The following is a 19,268-nucleotide window of genomic DNA, read 5'->3' as shown; positions in this document are numbered from 1 at the left end:
TCCAAGTCTTGTAAACGTTCTGTGTCTTTCAAGTTAGGTGGACTCTTTCTGGTGTTGGGACTCCGGGTCTTGCGGGGTCCACTCTCTACCGGCCGGGTCTTATTTTCCTGGCCGGGTTCCTTCCAGGCTCCCAATCCATAGAGAGCTAGCCCATATGGTGCCCTAAATGACCTCGTCATGGGTCTTCTGGTCTAGCTTGATCATGTCTTGGGCTGCCGGGTCTAGCCGCGGGTAATTCCCGGCACCCACAAAAGAAAGTGTATTATTTTTTAGTCGATGTACAATGGTTTTTTTTCTTCAGAATCCCATATTTTAGTTTTTTTTAGGGGTGAATCCCATATTTTAGTGGTGCCGTGTGGATTGGGCCCATGTGGCGGATGGGCTTTCCCCGTCGACGTCCGTTTCTTCGACGCTGCTCTCCCACAGCCTCCTCCCCACTCTCTCTCTCTCTCTCTTCCCCCACCCACCCCCTGTTTCTAGAAGAAAAAAAGTCTCCCTTTCCCCCCTTATCCGCCGGCGACGAGCTCGAGCGCGGCGCTCGAGTTATTTTCTCCTTCAGTCGGCGGAGGAAGAGGCGACGCCGGCGGAGGCGGATCCTACGAGCGCGGACAGCAGCGGTGGCGGGGGACCGGGACGCGCAGATCAGGCATCTCATGCAGCGCCGCCGGCTCGCGGAGCAAGAGGTGAGATTTCCCCACCCCTTCTACTTCTGTCTGGATTTCTCGCTCGCTCGCCGGTGCCTCCGCCGGATCCGGCGAACGCTGGCTTCGATCTGTTATGAACGGGGCGGGGCGTCGTCTCTAGGTTTTTTTTTTCTCGCCTGGCCTGCTGGCCGGAGGCCTGGGATTTGGCGCATCAGCACAACCAGGATTATAGAATATCTAAGAACACCATTATCCTCTGGTTCGATTGCCATCCCGCGAAATTCAGCAGCCATGGTGAGAAAGGAGAGGACAAGGAACTCACCATGGCTAAGGAGGGCTCACAGAGAGGTTAAAATGATGACATTACTACATGATTAGCATACACATAGCAGTCCAACCTAGGGATAATGAGAGTAGTAATTCAGGCTGGCTGGTGGAATTCTTAGATATCCCTCCGTCCGAAAACACTAGATACATTCATTTGAGGGATAAGTTTTTTCGGACGGAGGAAGTATTATTATATAATGGCAGTCGTCCTGAATTGTTTATGCTGATGAAGCTTGCCAGCTGCACTGTCAATGTAGAAGCGTGTAATCGATTCTTTATCATTGCAAAATCATTTTAGTGACATGTTAGTGTTGTTTTGATCTAAGGGATATTGTGCAGAAACTTTTAGGGGGCATGTAGAGACATGACTTGCTGGAACTCACACACTAATTTGTTTCATATGATGTGTTTTGCTGGAGCTTGTATCAAATGATGATGCCGTGTTCTGCAGTTGATTTTCTCCAGATTCATTTAATTTGCACCCAACATCAGAATGCATCAAGTGCTACTTTCTTTGGTTAGAATCACTATTACATGGAAATTTAATGCGAGAGTTTGTCAGTCATAGCTCTGTGTTTCTTTTAGCTTAGAGTTGCTGTGCAACTGCTATTTTCTCGGTCAGAAACAGCTTTGCTTGAGAATTCTGTATGTACATTGAATTAGGGTTATTGCTCTGGAGTCGGTGCTTAATGCTTTTGGTTCAAACATATGATCTTGCAATGGGCCAAGGATTTTTTTTTTGGCATAGAGTTATGATTATCTTCCAAGGGTGAGGACAAAATTATGTTCATTTTTGTGATTTGAGTTGGGATCTGGGTGCTTCCGGCTGTTTTTGGAGTTCAAGTTTAGGTTAACCGTGGAGGTGGCTGGTCCTTTATTTAATTGAAATTAATTTAGTGACATGTTAGTGTTGCTTTAATCTTAGAGATACTATTCAAGAGGTACTTCTTTGGTTAGAAACACCATTACATGGAATTCCTTCTCTTCTCTGCATGGTCTTCTGCGCATGGAGTAGTTATATAGCGAGGATCATCTGATGCATTTATATGTGTAGCTGAAGGAGCTTAGCAAGTGCATCTTTACCAGTTAGGAATTAGTATCACAACCAAAGCCAAAACCAACCTGTTACTCCCTCCGTCCCACAATATAAGACGTTTTTGCAAGTCCCCCGTCCCACAATATAAGACATTTTTGCATTGCAAGCTGTTTCAGCTTGCAAAAACATCTTATATTGTGGGACGGAGGGAGTATAACTTTAGCTGCTAAATTTTCCTTTACTAATTTAATCAAAGTAGTAGTTCCTTTTTCTACCATCTTTCTATTTGTATTTTTTTTCTTTTCTCATGCGGAGTTCAGTGGAACAAGAATAGTACTGGGTTCTAACTTCTAAGCCAAGTCACAGCCACTTGATCTTACATAGTTACATCCATAAGTTTTCACATATTTTAATTCAGTACAGTTGACTGACCCGTTCCCTCTTTCATATGATATACAACAATTGATGATGAGTTCGAACATATTTGCTAGTGGGTGGACAAGTTGTGTTTGTGTCCTTGATAAATGATAATACATAGCTACTTCCCTTTGGTTTTGTTTCATACTTTTGTTGTTCCACATTCAGATGAATAAAGGCATCTTATATGATTGGTCAATGTGTTTGCAGGGAGAGTCTGTCTCTTGCTACTGCAGGGTAGATGGAGGCCTTAAAACTGTCGTCAATGCTAGAAAGTTTGTCCCTGGTGCTAGGCTGTGCATGCAACCTGATGTCAAACCGAACAAGCGCAAGTCAAGGAGCTCACGCAAGGAGAGGTGCCGAACTCAGGCGCCGCTTCTGCCTGGCCTTCCTGATGACCTGGCTATTTCATGTCTGATGCGGGTTTCTCGAGCTGAGCACCCTAATCTTCACTTGGTCTGTAGAAAATGGAGCCGACTTTTATCTGGGAATTATTATTACTCACTGCGGAAGAAATGTGGCATGGAAGAAGAATGGGTTTACGTCTTCAAAAGGGATCGTGATCAGAAACTATCTTGGCATGCCTTTGATCCAGTGCACCAGCTCTGGAGGTCACTTCCTCCAGTTCCACCAGAGTATTCGGAAGCCGTGGGCTTTGGTTGCGCTGTTCTCAGTGGCTGCTATTTGTACCTATTTGGTGGCAAAAACCCAGTACGGGGGTCTATGAGGCATGTCGTGTATTACAATACTCGGACAAACAAGTGGTACCGGGCTCCAGATATGCTACGGAAGCGGCACTTGTTTGGCTCTTGTGTCATAAACAACTGTCTCTATGTTGCCGGTGGGGAGTGTGAAGGGACACAGAGAACTCTAAGATCTGCTGAGGTTTACAATCCGAACAGGACTAGATGGTCTTGCATCACTGAAATGAACACAGGAATGGTGCCGTTCACTGGAGTTGTATATGATGGCAAATGGTTCCTAAAGGGACTTGATTCTCACCGCCAGGTTGTGAGCGAGGTCTATCTGCCAACATCCAACACGTGGTCGACCACTGGTAATGCACTGGTTGCAGCCTTGCGGAATCCAACCATTTCCTTTAATGGTCGTCTTTATTCAGCGGATTGTCGGGATGCCTGCAAGCTAAGAGTTTATGATGGGGACATAGGATTGTGGACAAGATTCATGGACAGTAGACGCCATCTGGGCAGCTCACGAGCTTTTGAAGCCGTGGCTTTGGTCTCACTGAATGGAAAGATCTGTGTTATCCGTAATAACATGGGCATGACCCTTGTTGATGTCTGTGACCCAACAAAAGTTATTGAGATGGAGAGTGCCCGTGTGTGGGAGACTTTTGCCCGGAAGGGCCACCAGCACAGGTCTTTGATGGCTAATTTGTGGTCAGCAATTGCAGGTCGTAATTTGAAGGCCCACATCATACATTGTCAAGTTCTCCAAGCTTGAATGTATCTGCCTGTTTAGGGGAAACATGTTCAAATGTACTTGTTTTTTTTTTTGCGGGAAAGATGCTCAGATTTTTAAAGAACCCCTCGGCTAGAACCTGGAATGTGGAGTACCCCAGCATTGCTTGTAGGGAAGACACACCATGCTGCCATATTTAATATCTACTGGTTGCATTCCTACAAATTCTCCGAGATTTTGACCAAGTTGCATGATGTTTATGAAAGAGGAGAGCGGAGCTGACGGCAGTCTTCATTGTGAGATGAACAGGAACCTTCCGTAGCACCAATTTTGGTTGGCCGATGCTGCTGGCGATGGGCAGCAGAAGATTTCACTTGATCCTCATGTCCATGGATGTGTTTTTCTTGCTTTTTGGCAGATTAGGCATGCCAAAATATGTGCTGTAGCAACAGACTAGACTCATGTAAGAAATGTAATACAAGTGTCTTTGGTTTGTGCCAAAACCAACCTTAGCAACAAGTTTTGTTTGAATGATTTGGGCACAAACCAATGCTCACCCTAGATCAATCTTATGTTTATTATGCTTTGGAATCATCCTTGCTGCCTGGCAGCTTTTCGCATCTGACAAGTGGATGTTTAATGTGGGTGAAAAAGATTATCCGAGATATTTCGTGCGGCGTCGTAGTGATCTGCTCGCTGATGCTAATTACTAACATCATATATCTGACAAATGGATTTGTCTTGTAAGTTTGTTGTACCGCTGATGAAGATGGTGATGAAATAATTCACCAAATTTGCAAAACATGGCAAACATGGCCTGCCACTCATGAAATTCACAGGACGAAAGAGATGAAATATGTTGTGATTCTTTTGACGATCAATCTCGCAGAGGACAAAAGAGATGATGATGAGCCGCTGATAGCATTTTCTATGTTGATACCAGTGGGCATATCTGATCTTCCATTTGTACACCCCCTGCCTGTCCTGTGGTCAAGAGCAGACCATAGCAGGGCATGACTTGATCTGAGATCTGCAACGATCTATGACTTGATGGCATGAAATTTCTTCTTGAATTCACATTGTTTCGCTGACCAGCTACGGCGAGGGGACGGTTCATTTATTTTACTGCATGATGAAAGGTGAAATGAGCAATGCCTGTAACTCGATAGGTTAGCAACGCGTCCTTCTCTTTTCTGTTTTTATAAGAAACTGTTTTGAATATGACATATGATGTGTCTTTCTGTATTTCAGTGCAATTCTTAAATTACTGTTGATGAAGGCACTTTCTGTTGATGAGAATAACAAAATACACTTATCATACTCCCCCCGTTCACTTTTATAAGTCGTTTCAGACAAGTGAAATTGAGCTATTTTGCACAATGTCTGAAACATCTACAAAGCCTTATAAAAGTGAACAGAGGGAGTAGTTGATTAAGGGACTGAAACACCACTGCTTTCTTCCTTGTGTTGGCACAAGCATGCCCTTAACTGACTGACTTTGGTGAGGTGATTCTAGGCCTTCCAGAAAATCCACACAGCACTCAGCAGTTCAGTCCAGTTGCGACAAAATAAACGATTCAGCAGAGATTTGCAATGTGGGGAAAAGTATACCAACATCTCATATTCATTCAGCCAGGAAATTGTATTACATAAGGTAGTTGGGAAAAGAATGCCCTGCTTATCTGGCTGCTACTGCCTTAATGCAAGGCTTTGGGCGATCATATCATATACTAGTATGTGTATTTGTGTATGCAGGTAGGTAACACAAAACAAGAATGTATGTAACGTTTCGACACGAATAATTTTTCATCAACATCCTCCAGCAAGCGGCATGGCATCACCGGGTCTATTATCTACCTTCTCAGGCCCTCGCAAATGTAGGTGGCATAGAGATCCCTGAAAAGGAAAAATCATGCAACATCATCATTCATCAGTTCAATTTCTCATGTTTCAACATGAATCGAGAATCGAAAACCGGGGAGGAGAACTGACATGGAGTGCTGGATGGCCTCGTAGGCGTCCTCTGACGGCAGGAAGTCGTTGACGGCCACCTCCTTGTTCTCGTTCTTCTTGTCTGATGAAATTCCCCAATCAATCAATCAGAGAAACACATTCAGGAACAGAAGAAAACACATTCAGGAGCACATTCTCTTCTGAGGATCAGAGTTCAGAGGCATCAATGACTTACAGTCCTCGAAGAAGCGCCTGATCTCGGCGAGGCGGTGGGGCGGGAGCTCCTTGATGTCGTTGAAGTGGCGGTACTCGGGGTCGTCGGCGCAGACGGCGATGATCTTGTCGTCGGCCTCGCCCTGGTCGATCATGGGCATGAGTCCGATGGCCTTGGCGCGGAGGAAGCACCCCGGGACGACGGGCTCCTGCATGATGACGAGGACGTCGATGGGGTCGGAGTCGTCGCAGAGGGTGCGCGGGATGAAGCCGTAGTTGTGCGGGTAGACGACGGAGGAGTAGAGCACGCGGTCCACCTTGATGAGCCCCGTCTTCTTGTCCAGCTCGTACTTGACCTTGCTCCCCTTGGGGATCTCGATCACGCAGTTGAAGATTGTGGGCGCGTCGGGGCCGATCTCCAGGTCGTGCCACGGGTGGGCGGCGACGGAGCGGCGGGTGATGGAGGAGAGGATCCGCTCGTTCAGCGCCGGCGTCTTGGTCTTGGGGGCGGGTGCGGCTGTGCCGTTGCCGTTGCCGTTGCCGTTGCCGTTGGTGGATGGGTCCTTGGTGATGGCGGCGGCAGGGGGCGCGACTTCTTGGGAGGGGGCCATGGATGGGATGGATGTTGCGGCGAGGCTAGCGCTCGATCTGATCTGCGGAAATGGAAGTGTGCAGTGTGTTAGTCGGGGCCTGGCAGTCGATCTTGGGGCGAGCTCACCACTCCCTTCCGGCGGTGTTGAGGAGATCTGGCCGGAGCAGAGTATGGGGGGGAAGAGCAGGAGGAGGTCGACGACGCAACGCAACGAAGCAAACGTACCGGAGGGAGGGACTTTGCGTTGAGTAGAATGGAAGAATGCTTCTCTGCTGTGCTGTGGACTGAGATCAGCTGTGGTGTGGTGATGAGAGGATACTCTGCCTCCCTTTTTATAGCCTCCACCATCTGCTGCCTGCCGGCGCAGGGCAGAGGAAGAAGATGAAGATGAGAAGGGTGGTGCTGAATTGCTGACTCGGCCTTTGCTGCGAGATATGTTGCCGGCGTGAATTAAAATCAGGCTGACCATGAATGACGTGCCTCCACGTGGTGTCAAGCATGTTGCCGTGATGGGATGGCGAGGCCACGTCAACGCCAACACACGCTCCTACTACCCTGTGGAGACTGGAGAGGAGACTCGATCAGAACTTCACAAGTGACTGCGTGTGCATATGTGCGTTAGATTTCTGTACAGCACTCACATTTTTTACTGTACGTATGTATGTATGTATCTTTATTTTGGATAGGAGTAGCGGCATGTGTTGTCAAGATGGTGGATTCAGGCTCATTGTTGTAATACTTTGTAAGGTCCTGAAAATAATCAATAAAGTGGCCGTATGCATCTCCCAGATGCAGAGGCCGGGGGTCATCCTCCTTTTCTAAAAAATGTATGTATGTATCTATATACTATATGTATCTAGACATATTTTAATATATATCTTCACTCATTTTAGTATGTATACGTAGTCAATATTTTGAAATAGGTAAAAGGTTTTATAGTTGGTTGATGTGGTTACGTACCTCTGTATTTCGTCGTGCGTTCAGTACAGACGTGTGCCGCTGCCATGCGCGCATACATGCCTAAGAACTAGTACGACGACCACGCGCTTTTCTATGAGCTTCACCCGGCAGCAGCGTATGTACAGGGTACGTACTATATTATAATACTCCCTCCGTTTCTTTTTATTCCGTATATAAGATTTGATTAAAGTCAAACTACACATAGTTTGATCAAATATATATAAAAGACTATGAACATCTACAATATTAAAACTATATAGTATGAAAATACATTTGGTGGTGCATCTGATAATGTTGATTTCATATTGCCAATGTTTATATCTTTTAATATAAAATTAGTCAAATTTTACAAAGCATGACTTTGACCAAACCTTATATGCAGACTAAAAAAAACAGAGGAAGTACGGCGTATGCAGCTGTGACGGTCTGTCGGTTCGTCTTGTAATTTTATATCACCTCACTTCTTCTAAAAAAAAAGCACGGTAAAATTCGCTACGCACGGACACGGCGACCTGTTCTGTTCGCCCGTTGGTCGCCGTGTGCGTCCATCTCCACCCATCCAGCTGGATGCACTCCGTTGGTAAAAAAAATTGAATTGTTCTAGTACAATTTTTTAAACATCAGTACAGAGGCATGTAAGCGTTCATACATACACGCATACACTCATCTCTATGAACACATATGCACATCCTATCTTACGAGCATCGTAGTCGTCTCGTTGTTGAGGAGAACATCTCCTTCCACTAAAAGCAAATCGCCGGAAATCTTAAAATAAATCCAGAAATAATGCAAGCATCAGGACTTGAGCATTGATGGCTGGGGATATCACTGTACCTCTAACCATCCAATAAATTGGTTCGCGAATTGTTTTAGTACTATTATGTATGGAGTTGATTAAAAAAATAGTTGCAGTAACTAAATTACAGACGATGACAATGCTTCGGCCCGGTGCATATAGCTTACTAATCTGTAGTACCTGTTCCCCGCAAAAAAAGAAAAAAAAATTCTGTAGTAGCTGTCTCTCTGAAGTAAGACCGACTTGAGAAGCTTGTGTAAGCTGGTTGTACTACACTACGACGATGACGATGATGCTGATGACCGGGAGTCTGGGATATCCTGTCCGTCTTCTGTTCATCAGAATATTTATCCTTTCTTTTTTTTGAAAGCGAATATTTATCCTTTCTTCTGTCTGAAACTACTCACTTTAGGAGCCACAGACAACACTCAATTGGTAGTAGTAAGCGTCATATCCGTTTGGGTCACAGCAGATAAAAACGTCATCCGACACAACAACTCAAATCCAAAATGAGTCCACTTTGTGTTCGTGCCATGTGTCCCCTCGGTGTTTGCCATGGCCCCACATATCGACCGGCCAACCACCGCACGTGGTTGTAATTACTGCGGCTACCTTCTAAGGGCTTGCTTGGTCGTAATTACCCCTACGAGCAGCGTAGTCGCCTCGTTGTCGAGGAGAACGTCTACTCTCACTGAAAACAAATCGCCGAAAATCCTGAAATAAATCTAGTAATAATACAAGCATCATGACTTAAGCATTGATGGCTGGGGATATTACTGTTCCTCTAACCATTCAACAAATTGGTTCGCGATTGTTCTAGTACTATTATGTATGGAGTTGATTTAAAAAATAGTTACAATAATTAAATTACAGACGATGGCAATGCTTCGGCCCGGTGCATATAGCTTACTAATCTGTAGTACCTCTTCCCGCAAAAAAAAAAGAAAAGAAATTTTGTAGTACCTGTCTCCCTGAAGTAGTCCTGGCCATCTCAGGCCCGGCCTTGTCGGCCCATCCAGGCCCGGCCCTAAAATTCAGGGCCTAGGCCTGATGGGCTTGACCATGGGCCGTGCTTGGGCCTGAGTTTTGAGCCCACCAGCAGGGCCTAGGCGGGCATGGGCTTAGCATATTGACATTTTAAGGAAGAGGCCCAGCCCACGGCCCTAAGCCCTAAGGGCTTTTCAGGGCTTTTTACCAGATGGGTCGGTGTCGGTGTCAAAACCGGCAGATCTCGGGTAGGGAGTCCCGAACTGTGCGTCTAGGCCGGATGGTAACAGGAGGCAAGGGACAAGAAGTTTTACCCAGGTTCGGGCCCTCCCGATGGAGGTAAAACCCTATGTCCTGCTTGATTAATATTGATGATATGGATAGTACAAGAGTAGATCTACCACGAGATCAGAGAGGCTAAACCCTAGAAGCTAGCATATGGTATGATTGTTGTTGAGTATCTTGTCCTACGGACTAAAACCCTCCGGTTTATACAGACACCGGATAGGGTTAGAGTTACATGTAGTCGGTTACAATGGTAGGAGATCTGCATATCCGTATCGCCAAGCTTGCCTTCCACGCCAAGGAAAGTCCCTCCCGGACACGGGACGAAGTCTTCAATCTTGTATCTTCATAGTCCAGGAGTCCGGCTGAAGGTATAGTCCGGCCATCCGGACACCCCCTAATTCAGGACTCCCTCAGTAGCCCCTGAACCAGGCTTCAATGACGACGAGTCCGGCGTGCAGATTGTGTTCGGCATTGCAAGGCGGGTTCCTCCTCCAAGTACTTCTTAGAAGATTTTGAACACAAAGATAGTGTCCGGCTCTGTAAAATAAGTTTCCACATATTGCCATAGAGAGAATAATATTTACACAAATCTAATCTGCTGACGTATTCTGTAATGTGACACACCACGGCCAAGCCTTTATCCGAGTCGTTTCATTATCCCACCTCAGTGCGTCATGCGAGGCGGTTTCCTTGGCACGTCTTGTTAAAGCAAATCGTGTCCCCTTATTCCGGGATTCTCATCAATACGGGCGTGGGTAACCCAACCGCGCCATTGATTACGGCGCTTGGAGATAAGCGAGTTTTACCAGGCTGGTGGGGACATGTAGTTGCGTCCACCCATATAAGGGGATAAGGATCCACCTTTTCACCTATGCCTTCTTCCTCCTTTGCTTATCCATTCTCGCGCACTCGAGCTCCAGCGCCCAAGTCCGCACTCCCCACCTCAACCTTCTCCAGCCATATCTGGAGCGGGAGGCAAGTGGATGGTCTCCTCCGTCACGGAGGGACACATCAAAAAACTGAGGAAGGCCGGATACTTGTCTAACGACATTGCGTACCGGCTTCCCGTAAAGGGGCAGCTCATCCCCACCCCTAGGCCCCATGAGAGGGTGGTGTTCCTCCCTCATTTCCTCTGCGGACTGGGCTTCCCTCTTCACCCATTTGTCCGGGGGCTCATGTTCTACTATGTCCTGGATTTCCACGATCTGTCCCCGAACTTTGTCCTCAACATCTCGGCGTTTATCATTGTGTGCGAGGCCTTCCTCCGCATCCGCCCCCATTTCGGCCTATGGCTCAAGACTTTCAATGTCAAGCCGAAGGTGGTGCGCGGCAACCAGGCGGAGTGCGGAGGCGCCATGGTGGGCAAGATGGCCAACGTCTTATGGCTCGAGGGCTCCTTTGTGGAGACCCTGAAGGGGTGGCAATCAGGGTGGTTTTACATCACCGAGCCACGCGACCCTGAATGGGTCGCAGCCCCCGAGTATCGATCCGGACCCCCTACGCGGCTCACCTCCTGGAAGGAGACGGGCCTGTCATGGGGTAAAAAAGGAGAGCTGACCGGACTCTAAACATGCGTCCAAACCCTGGTGGACAAGAAGCTCAAACTTGTCAACGTAGTCCAGGTTATGCTCATCCGCTTGATCCTCCCGTGTCAACAACGGGCTTTCAAACTGTGGGAGTTCAACCCGGCGCGGCACCAAACTCTGAGCAGGCTCTTCGACACGACGTACGCAGATTCCTGGAAGGTGCTTTTCAAGGGCGCCGAGGCTCCCGCATCCGCTACCGAGGATCGCAGATTCAGTACGCAGCGTCACGCTCTCGCGGTAAGCTGTTTTTTCCTTTTACAGGGTATCAGTTTTTCATAGTTTGACTCCATGCGGGATCTAAGCTCCCTTACCTTTGACAGGATTGGCAGGTGATGTCCAGACAGATCAACTGTCCGGCTCCTTTGCCCGAAGGCCCAGCGGACGCTCGCTTGGCGAAGCTGCTAGTTCCGGCACCCTATGTGGTGCCGGAGAAGAAGGCCGCGAAAAAGGCCACGGGGACTCGAAAGAGTGCCCGGCACCAGGAGGTGTCGGATCCATCATCCGACGGTTCCGAGGCGCATTCCTCCCGTGAAGACAAGGAGGAAGAAGAAGAGACCTTTCCCCCTCCAGCGGGAGGAGAGAAGAAAAGGAAGGCCGCCCTCTCTGGGGAGGCCAGAGGGTCCAAGAAGGGGAAAACCCTTCCTCCGGACTACTCCACCGACGCCGACGACGGCGGAGAGGAGTGGCTGCCCAGGGCCAAGCCCCTGGCAAAATCGTAAGTATCCGGATACCAGAGTAATTCATAGTATTCGTTTATTGCACAACTTTCCCTTATGTTGAATATGTTTATGCAGCCCATCCAAAGACCGGCTCGACGCGTCGTCGAGCGGCTCACTGGACTCGTCGGATGTGAACTGGCTTCCGACGGCTTCCTCCCCCCGCCCTACGGACGACACCGAAGTGTTGTCCCAACAGGTTCCAAGCCGGGAGGAGGTGGTCCTTGAGGCGCCGCAAGGCGACCTCCCGGACTCCAGGAGTAAAGGGAATGAAACCCCCCAGGGCTCCAAGTCCGGCTCTAGGCCGGACACCGCTCCGGAACCTTCAAAGGTTCCAGAGTCCGGCGGGGGACCTCCTTCCAAGAGGAGGAAGCCCACCGTGCCGGTGACCCCCGTCCAACCGGAGGCGCCGGACAATCCGTTGGGGGCGCTCCAAGGCGCCTCCATCGACGAGGAGCACCGCACCATTATGAGTGCGGTGGTCCAGAAGGTTCAGTCCGCCAAGAGCGGACTGACTGAGCCTTGTACTAGCCTTTTAACAGGCTTTGAGGTAAGTAAAGAATGTGTAAATAATATTACCGCATAGACAGTAGCCCCTGATGCTCTGTTTGGCGTTCGGGAAGAAAATCCGAATAGAGGATCAAATAAAATTCGCAGGAGTCTAACAAAAAGGAGTCAATATTGAAGGAAATATGCCCTAGAGGCAATAATAATGTTATTATTTTATTTCCTTATATCATGATAAATGTTTATTATTCATGCTAGAATTGTATTATCCGGAAACATAATACTTGTGTGAATACATAGACAAACCAAACGTCACTAGTATGCCTCTACTTGACTAGCTCGTTGATCAAAGATGGTTATGTTTCCTAGCCATAGACATGTGTTGTCATTTGATTAATGGGATCACATCATTAGGAGAATGATGTGATTGACATGACCCATTCCATTAGCTTAGCACCCGATCGTTTAGTATGTTGCTATTGCTTTCTTCATGACTTATACATGTTCCTATGACTATGAGATTATGCAACTCCCGTTTACCGGAGGAACACTTTGTGTGCTACCAAACGTCACAACGTAACTGGGTGATTATAAAGGAGCTCTACAGGTGTCTCCAAAGGTAAATGTTGGGTTGGCGTATTTCGAGATTAGGATTTGTCACTCCGATTGTCGGAGAGGTATCTCTGGGCCCTCTCGGTAATGCACATCACATAAGCCTTGCAAGCATTGCAACTAATGAGTTAGTTGCGAGATGATGTATTACGAAACGAGTAAAGAGACTTGCCGGTAACGAGATTGAACTAGGTATTGAGATACCGACGATCGAATCTCGGGCAAGTAACATACCGATGACAAAGGGAACAAAGTATGTTGTTATGCGGTCTGACCGATAAAGATCTTCGTAGAATATGTAGGAGCCAATATGAGCATCCAGGTTCCGCTATTGGTTATTGACCGGAGACGTGTCTCGGTCATGTCTACATTGTTCTCGAACCCGTAGGGTCCGCACGCTTAAGGTTTCGATGACAGTTATATTATGAGTTTATGCTTTTTGATGTACCGAAGTTTGTTCGGAGTCCCGGATGTGATCACGGACATGACGAGGAGTCTCGAAATGGTCGAGACATAAAGATTGATATATTGGAAGCCTATATTTGGATATCGGAAGTGTTCCGGGTGAAATCGGGATTTTACCGGAGTACCGGGAGGTTACCGGAACCCCCCGGGAGGTATATGGGCCTTAGTGGGCTTTAGTGGAAGAGAGGAGAGGTGGCCAGGGCTGGGCCGCGCGCCCCTCCCCCCTAGTCCGAATAGGACAAGGAGAGGGGGGCGGCGCCCCCCTTCCTTCTCTCTCTCCTCTTTCCCCCTTCCCGAATCCTATTCCAACTAGGAAAGGGGGGAATCCTACTCCCGGTGGGAGTAGGACTCCTCCTGGCGCGCCCTCCTCCTGGCCGGCCGCACCCCCCCTTGATCCTTTATATACGGGGGCAGGGGGCACCCCTAGACACACAAGTTGATCCACGTGATCATATTCTTAGCCGTGTGCGGTGCCCCCTTCCACCATAATCCTCGATAATATTGTAGCGGTGCTTAGGCGAAGCCCTGCGACGGTAGTACATCAAGATCGTCACCACGCCGTCGTGCTGACGGAACTCTTCCCCGACACTTTGCTGGATCGGAGTCCGGGGATCGTCATCGAGCTGAACGTGTGCTAGAACTCGGAGGTGCCGTAGTTTCGGTGCTTGATCGGTCGGGCCGTGAAGACGTACGACTACATCAACCGCGTTGTGCTAACGCTTCCGCTGTCGGTCTACAAGGGTACGTAGATCACACTCTCCCCTCTCGTTGCTATGCATCACCATGATCTTGCGTGTGCGTAGGAATTTTTTGAAATTACTACGTTCCCCAACAGTGGCATCCGAGCCTAGGTTTTATGTGTTGATGTTATATGCACGAGTAGAACACAAGTGAGTTGTGGGCGATATAAGTCATACTGCTTACCAGCATGTCATACTTTGGTTCGGCGGTATTGTTGGACGAAGCGGCCCGGACCGACATTACGCGTACGCTTACGCGAGACCGGTTCTCCCGACGTGCTTTGCACATAGGTGGCTTGCGGGTGACAGTTTCTCCAACTTTAGTTGAACCGAGTGTGGCTACGCCCGGTCCTTGCGAAGGTTAAAACAGCACCAACTTGACAAACTATCGTTGTGGTTTTGATGCGTAGGTAAGATTGGTCCTTGCTTAAGCCCGTAGCAGCCACGTAAAACTTGCAACAACAAAGTAGAGGACGTCTAACTTGTTTTTGCAGGGCATGTTGTGATGTGATATGGTCAAGACATGATGCTAAATTTTATTGTATGAGATGATCATGTTTTGTAACCGAGTTATCGGCAACTGGCAGGAGCCATATGGTTGTCGCTTTATTGTATGCAATGCAATCGCGCTGTAATGCTTTACTTTATCACTAAGCGGTAGCGATAGTCGTGGAAGCATAAGATTGGCGAGACGACAACGATGCTACGATGGAGATCAAGGTGTCGCGCCGGTGACGATGGTGATCACGACGGTGCTTCGAAGATGGAGATCACAAGCACAAGATGATGATGGCCATATCATATCACTTATATTGATTGCATGTGATGTTTATCTTTTATGCATCTTATCTTGCTTTGATTGACGGTAGCATTATAAGATGATCTCTCACTAATTATCAAGAAGTGTTCTCCCTGAGTATGCACCGTTGCGAAAGTTCTTCGTGCTGAGACACCACGTGATGATCGGGTGTGATAGGCTCTACGTTCAAATACAACGGGTGCAAAACAGTTGCACACGCGGAATACTCAGGTTATACTTGACGAGCCAAGCATATACAGATATGGCCTCGGAACACGGAGACCGAAAGGTCGAGCGTGAATCATATAGTAGATATGATCAACATAGTGATGTTCACCAATGAAACTACTCCATCTCACGTGATGATCGGACATGGTTTAGTTGATTTGGATCACGTAATCACTTAGAGGATTAGAGGGATGTCTATCTAAGTGGGAGTTCTTTAAGTAATATGATTAATTGAACCTAAATTTATCATGAAACTTAGTACCTGATAGTATCTTGCTTGTTTATGCTTGATTGTAGATAGATGGCCCGTGTTGTTGTTCCGTTGAATTTTAATGCGTTCCTTGAGAAAGCAAAGTTGAAAGATGATGGTAGCAATTACACGGACTGGGTCCGTAACTTGAGGATTATCCTCATTGCTGCACAGAAGAATTACGTCCTGGAAGCACCGCTGGGTGCCAGGCCTGCTGCTGGAGCAACACCAGATGTTATGAACGTCTGGCAGAGCAAAGCTGATGACTACTCGATAGTTCAGTGTGCCATGCTTTACGGCTTAGAATCGGGACTTCAACGACGTTTTGAACGTCATGGAGCATATGAGATGTTCCAGGAGTTGAAGTTAATATTTCAAGCAAATGCCCGGATTGAGAGATATGAAGTCTCCAATAAGTTCTATAGCTGCAAGATGGAGGAGAACAGTTCTGTCAGTGAGCATATACTCAAAATGTCTGGGTATAATAATCACTTGATTCAATTGGGAGTTAATCTTCCAGATGATTGCGTCATTGACAGAATTCTCCAATCACTGCCACCAAGCTACAAGAGCTTCGTGATGAACTATAATATGCAAGGGATGAATAAGACTATTCCCGAGCTCTTCGCAATGCTGAAAGCTGCGGAGGTAGAAATCAAGAAGGAGCATCAAGTGTTGATGGTCAACAAGACCACTAGTTTCAAGAAAAAGGGCAAAGGGAAGAAGAAGGGGAACTTCAAAAAGAACAGCAAGCAAGTTGCTACTCAAGAGAAGAAACCCAAACCTGGACCTAAGCCTGAAACTGAGTGCTTCTACTGCAAGCAGACTGGTCACTGGAAGCGGAACTGCCCCAAGTATTTGGCGGATAAGAAGGATGGCAAGGTGAACAAAGGTATATGTGATATACATGTTATTGATGTGTACCTTACTAATGCTCGCAGTAGCACCTGGGTATTTGATACTGGTTCTGTTGCTAATATTTGCAACTCGAAACAGGGACTACGGATTAAGCGAAGATTGGCTAAGGACGAGGTGACGATGCGCGTGGGAAATGGTTCCAAAGTCGATGTGATCGCAGTCGGCACGCTACCTCTACATCTACCTTCGGGATTAGTATTAGACCTAAATAATTGTTATTTGGTGCCAGCGTTAAGCATGAACATTATATCTGGATCTTGTTTGATGCGAGACGGTTATTCATTTAAATCAGAGAATAATGGTTGTTCTATTTATATGAGTAATATCTTTTATGGTCATGCACCCTTAAAGAGTGGTCTATTCTTATTAAATCTCGATAGTAGTGACACACATATTCATAGTGTTGAAGCCAAAAGATGCAGAGTTGATAATGATAGTGCAACTTATTTGTGGCACTGCCGTTTAGGTCATATCGGTATAAAGCGCATGAAGAAACTCCATACTGATGGGCTTTTGGAACCACTTGATTATGAATCACTTGGTACTTGCGAACCGTGCCTTATGGGTAAGATGACAAAAACACCGTTCTCCGGTACTATGGAGAGAGCAACAGATTTATTGGAAATCATACATACAGATGTATGTGGTCCGATGAATGTTGAGGCTCGTGGCGGATATCGTTATTTTCTCACCTTCACAGATGACTTAAGCAGATATGGGTATATCTACTTAATGAAACATAAGTCTGAAACGTTTGAAAAGTTCAAAGAATTTCAGAGTGAAGTTGAAAATCATCGTAACAAGAAAATAAAATTCCTACGATCTGATCGTGGAGGAGAATATTTGAGTTACGAGTTTGGTGTACATTTGAAACAATGTGGAATAGTTTCGCAACTCACGCCACCCGGAACACCACAGCGTAATGGTGTGTCCGAACGTCGTAATCGTACTTTACTAGATATGGTGCGATCTATGATGTCTCTTACTGATTTACCGCTATCGTTTTGGGGATATGCTCTAGAGACGGCCGCATTCACGTTAAATAGGGCACCATCAAAATCCGTTGAGACGACGCCTTATGAACTGTGGTTTGGCAAGAAACCAAAGTTGTCGTTTCTGAAAGTTTGGGGCTGCGATGCTTATGTGAAAAAGCTTCAACCTGATAAGCTCGAACCCAAATCGGAGAAATGTGTCTTCATAGGATATCCAAAGGAAACCATTGGATACACCTTCTATCACAGATCCGAAGGCAAGACTTTTGTTGCTAAATTCGGAAACTTTCTGGAGAAGGAGTTTCTCTCGAAAGAAGTGAGTGGGAGGAAAGTAGAACTTGACGAGGTAACTGTACCTGCTCCCTTATTGGAAAGTAGTACATCACAGAAACCTGTTTCTGTGACACCTACACCAATTAGTGAGGAAGCTAATGATAATGATCATGAAACTTCAGAACAAGATACTACTGAACCTCGTAGATCAACCAGAGTAAGATCCGCGCCAGAGTGGTACGGTAATCCTGTTCTGGAAGTCATGCTACTAGATCATGATGAACCTACGAACTATGAAGAAGCGATGGTGAGCCCAGATTCCGCAAAATGGCTTGAAGCCATGAAATCTGAGATGGGATCCATGTATGAGAACAAAGTATGGACTTTGGTTGACTTGCCCAATGATCGGCAAGCAATTGAGAATAAATGGATCTTCAAGAAGAAGACTGACGCTGACGGTAATGTTACTGTCTACAAAGCTCGACTTGTCGCAAAAGGTTTTCGGCAAGTTCAAGGGATTGACTACGATGAGACCTTCTCACCCGTAGCGATGCTTAAGTCTGTCCGAATCATGTTAGCAATTGCCGCATTTTATGATTATGAAATTTGGCAAATGGATGTCAAAACTGCATTCCTGAATGGATTTCTGCAAGAAGAGTTGTATATGATGCAGCCGGAAGGTTTTGTCGATCCAAAGGGAGCTAACAAAGTGTGCAAGCTCCAGCGATCCATTTATGGACTGGTGCAAGCCTCTCGGAGTTGGAATAAACGCTTTGATAGTGTGATCAAAGCATTTGGTTTTTTACAGACTTTTGGAGAAGCCTGTATTTACAAGAAAGTGAGTGGGAGCTCTGTAGCATTTCTGATATTATATGTAGATGACATATTGCTAATCGGAAATGATATAGAATTTCTGGATAGCATAAAAGGATACTTGAATAAGAGTTTTTCAATGAAAGACCTCGGTGAAGCTGCTTACATATTGGGCATTAAGATCTATAGAGATAGATCAAGACGCTTAATTGGACTTTCACAAAGCACATACCTTGACAAAGTTTTGAAGAAGTTCAAAATGGATCAAGCAAAGAAAGGATTCTTGCCTGTGTTACAAGGTGTGAAATTGAGTAAGACTCAATCCCCGACCAATGCAGAAGATAGAGAGAAAATGAAAGATGTTCCCTATGCTTCAGCCATAGGCTCTATCATGTATGCAATGCTGTGTACCAGACCTGATGTGTGTCTTGCTATAAGTCTAGCAGGGAGGTACCAAAGTAATCCAGGAGTGGATCACTGGACAGCGGTCAAGAACATCCTGAAATACCTGAAAAGGACTAAGGATATGTTTCTCATATATGGAGGTGACAAAGAGCTCATCGTAAAAGGTTACGTTGATGCAAGCTTTGACACTGATCCGGACGATTCTAAATCGCAAACCGGATACGTGTTTACATTAAACGGTGGAGCTGTCAGTTGGTGCAGTTCTAAACAAAGCGTTGTGGCGGGATCTACATGTGAAGCGGAGTACATAGCTGCTTCGGAAGCAGCAA

The 19,268-nt window shown here is 46.6% G+C and overlaps 2 protein-coding genes across 2 annotated transcripts; one reads left to right on the top strand and one right to left on the bottom strand.

The window, feature by feature from the left end:
• Positions 1 to 414: 414 nt before the first annotated feature.
• Positions 415 to 4,440, top strand: LOC123063732 (F-box/kelch-repeat protein At1g55270). The gene is made up of 2 exons (XM_044487641.1): positions 415 to 683; positions 2,635 to 4,440. Exons 1-2 carry the CDS (start codon positions 654 to 656, stop codon positions 3,886 to 3,888), a joined length of 1,284 nt encoding a protein of 427 aa, XP_044343576.1. The 5' UTR covers positions 415 to 653; the 3' UTR covers positions 3,889 to 4,440.
• Positions 4,441 to 5,442: 1,002 nt separating this feature from the next.
• LOC123063730 (soluble inorganic pyrophosphatase 4) lies at positions 5,443 to 7,034 on the bottom strand. Its single transcript, XM_044487639.1, has 4 exons — positions 6,830 to 7,034; positions 6,035 to 6,665; positions 5,839 to 5,920; positions 5,443 to 5,742 (listed from the first exon to the last, which is right to left on the bottom strand). The coding sequence occupies exons 1-4, from the start codon at positions 6,950 to 6,952 to the stop codon at positions 5,700 to 5,702; spliced, it is 879 nt and encodes a 292-aa protein (XP_044343574.1). The 5' UTR covers positions 6,953 to 7,034; the 3' UTR covers positions 5,443 to 5,699.
• Positions 7,035 to 19,268: the final 12,234 nt, after the last annotated feature.

Source organism: Triticum aestivum, chromosome 3A, assembly GCF_018294505.1.
Source record: "Triticum aestivum cultivar Chinese Spring chromosome 3A, IWGSC CS RefSeq v2.1, whole genome shotgun sequence".
NCBI classification, from domain to species: Eukaryota; Viridiplantae; Streptophyta; class Magnoliopsida; order Poales; family Poaceae; genus Triticum; species Triticum aestivum.
This window is presented reverse-complemented; position numbering and strand designations above follow the sequence as displayed.

Excerpts from the sequence above, each read along its gene's own strand:
- LOC123063730 (XM_044487639.1), bottom strand. The coding sequence starts at position 6,952 with ATGGTGGAGGCTATAAAAAGGGAGGCAGAGTATCCTCTCATCACCACA. Across the intron at positions 6,666-6,829 it reads ACGCAAAGTCCCTCCCTCCG|ATCAGATCGAGCGCTAGCCT; the intron begins GTACGTTTGCTT and ends CCATTTCCGCAG. Across the intron at positions 5,743-5,838 it reads GAGGCCATCCAGCACTCCAT|GGATCTCTATGCCACCTACA; the intron begins GTCAGTTCTCCT and ends TTTCCTTTTCAG.
- LOC123063732 (XM_044487641.1), top strand. The coding sequence starts at position 654 with ATGCAGCGCCGCCGGCTCGCGGAGCAAGAG. Across the intron at positions 684-2,634 it reads GCCGGCTCGCGGAGCAAGAG|GGAGAGTCTGTCTCTTGCTA; the intron begins GTGAGATTTCCC and ends ATGTGTTTGCAG.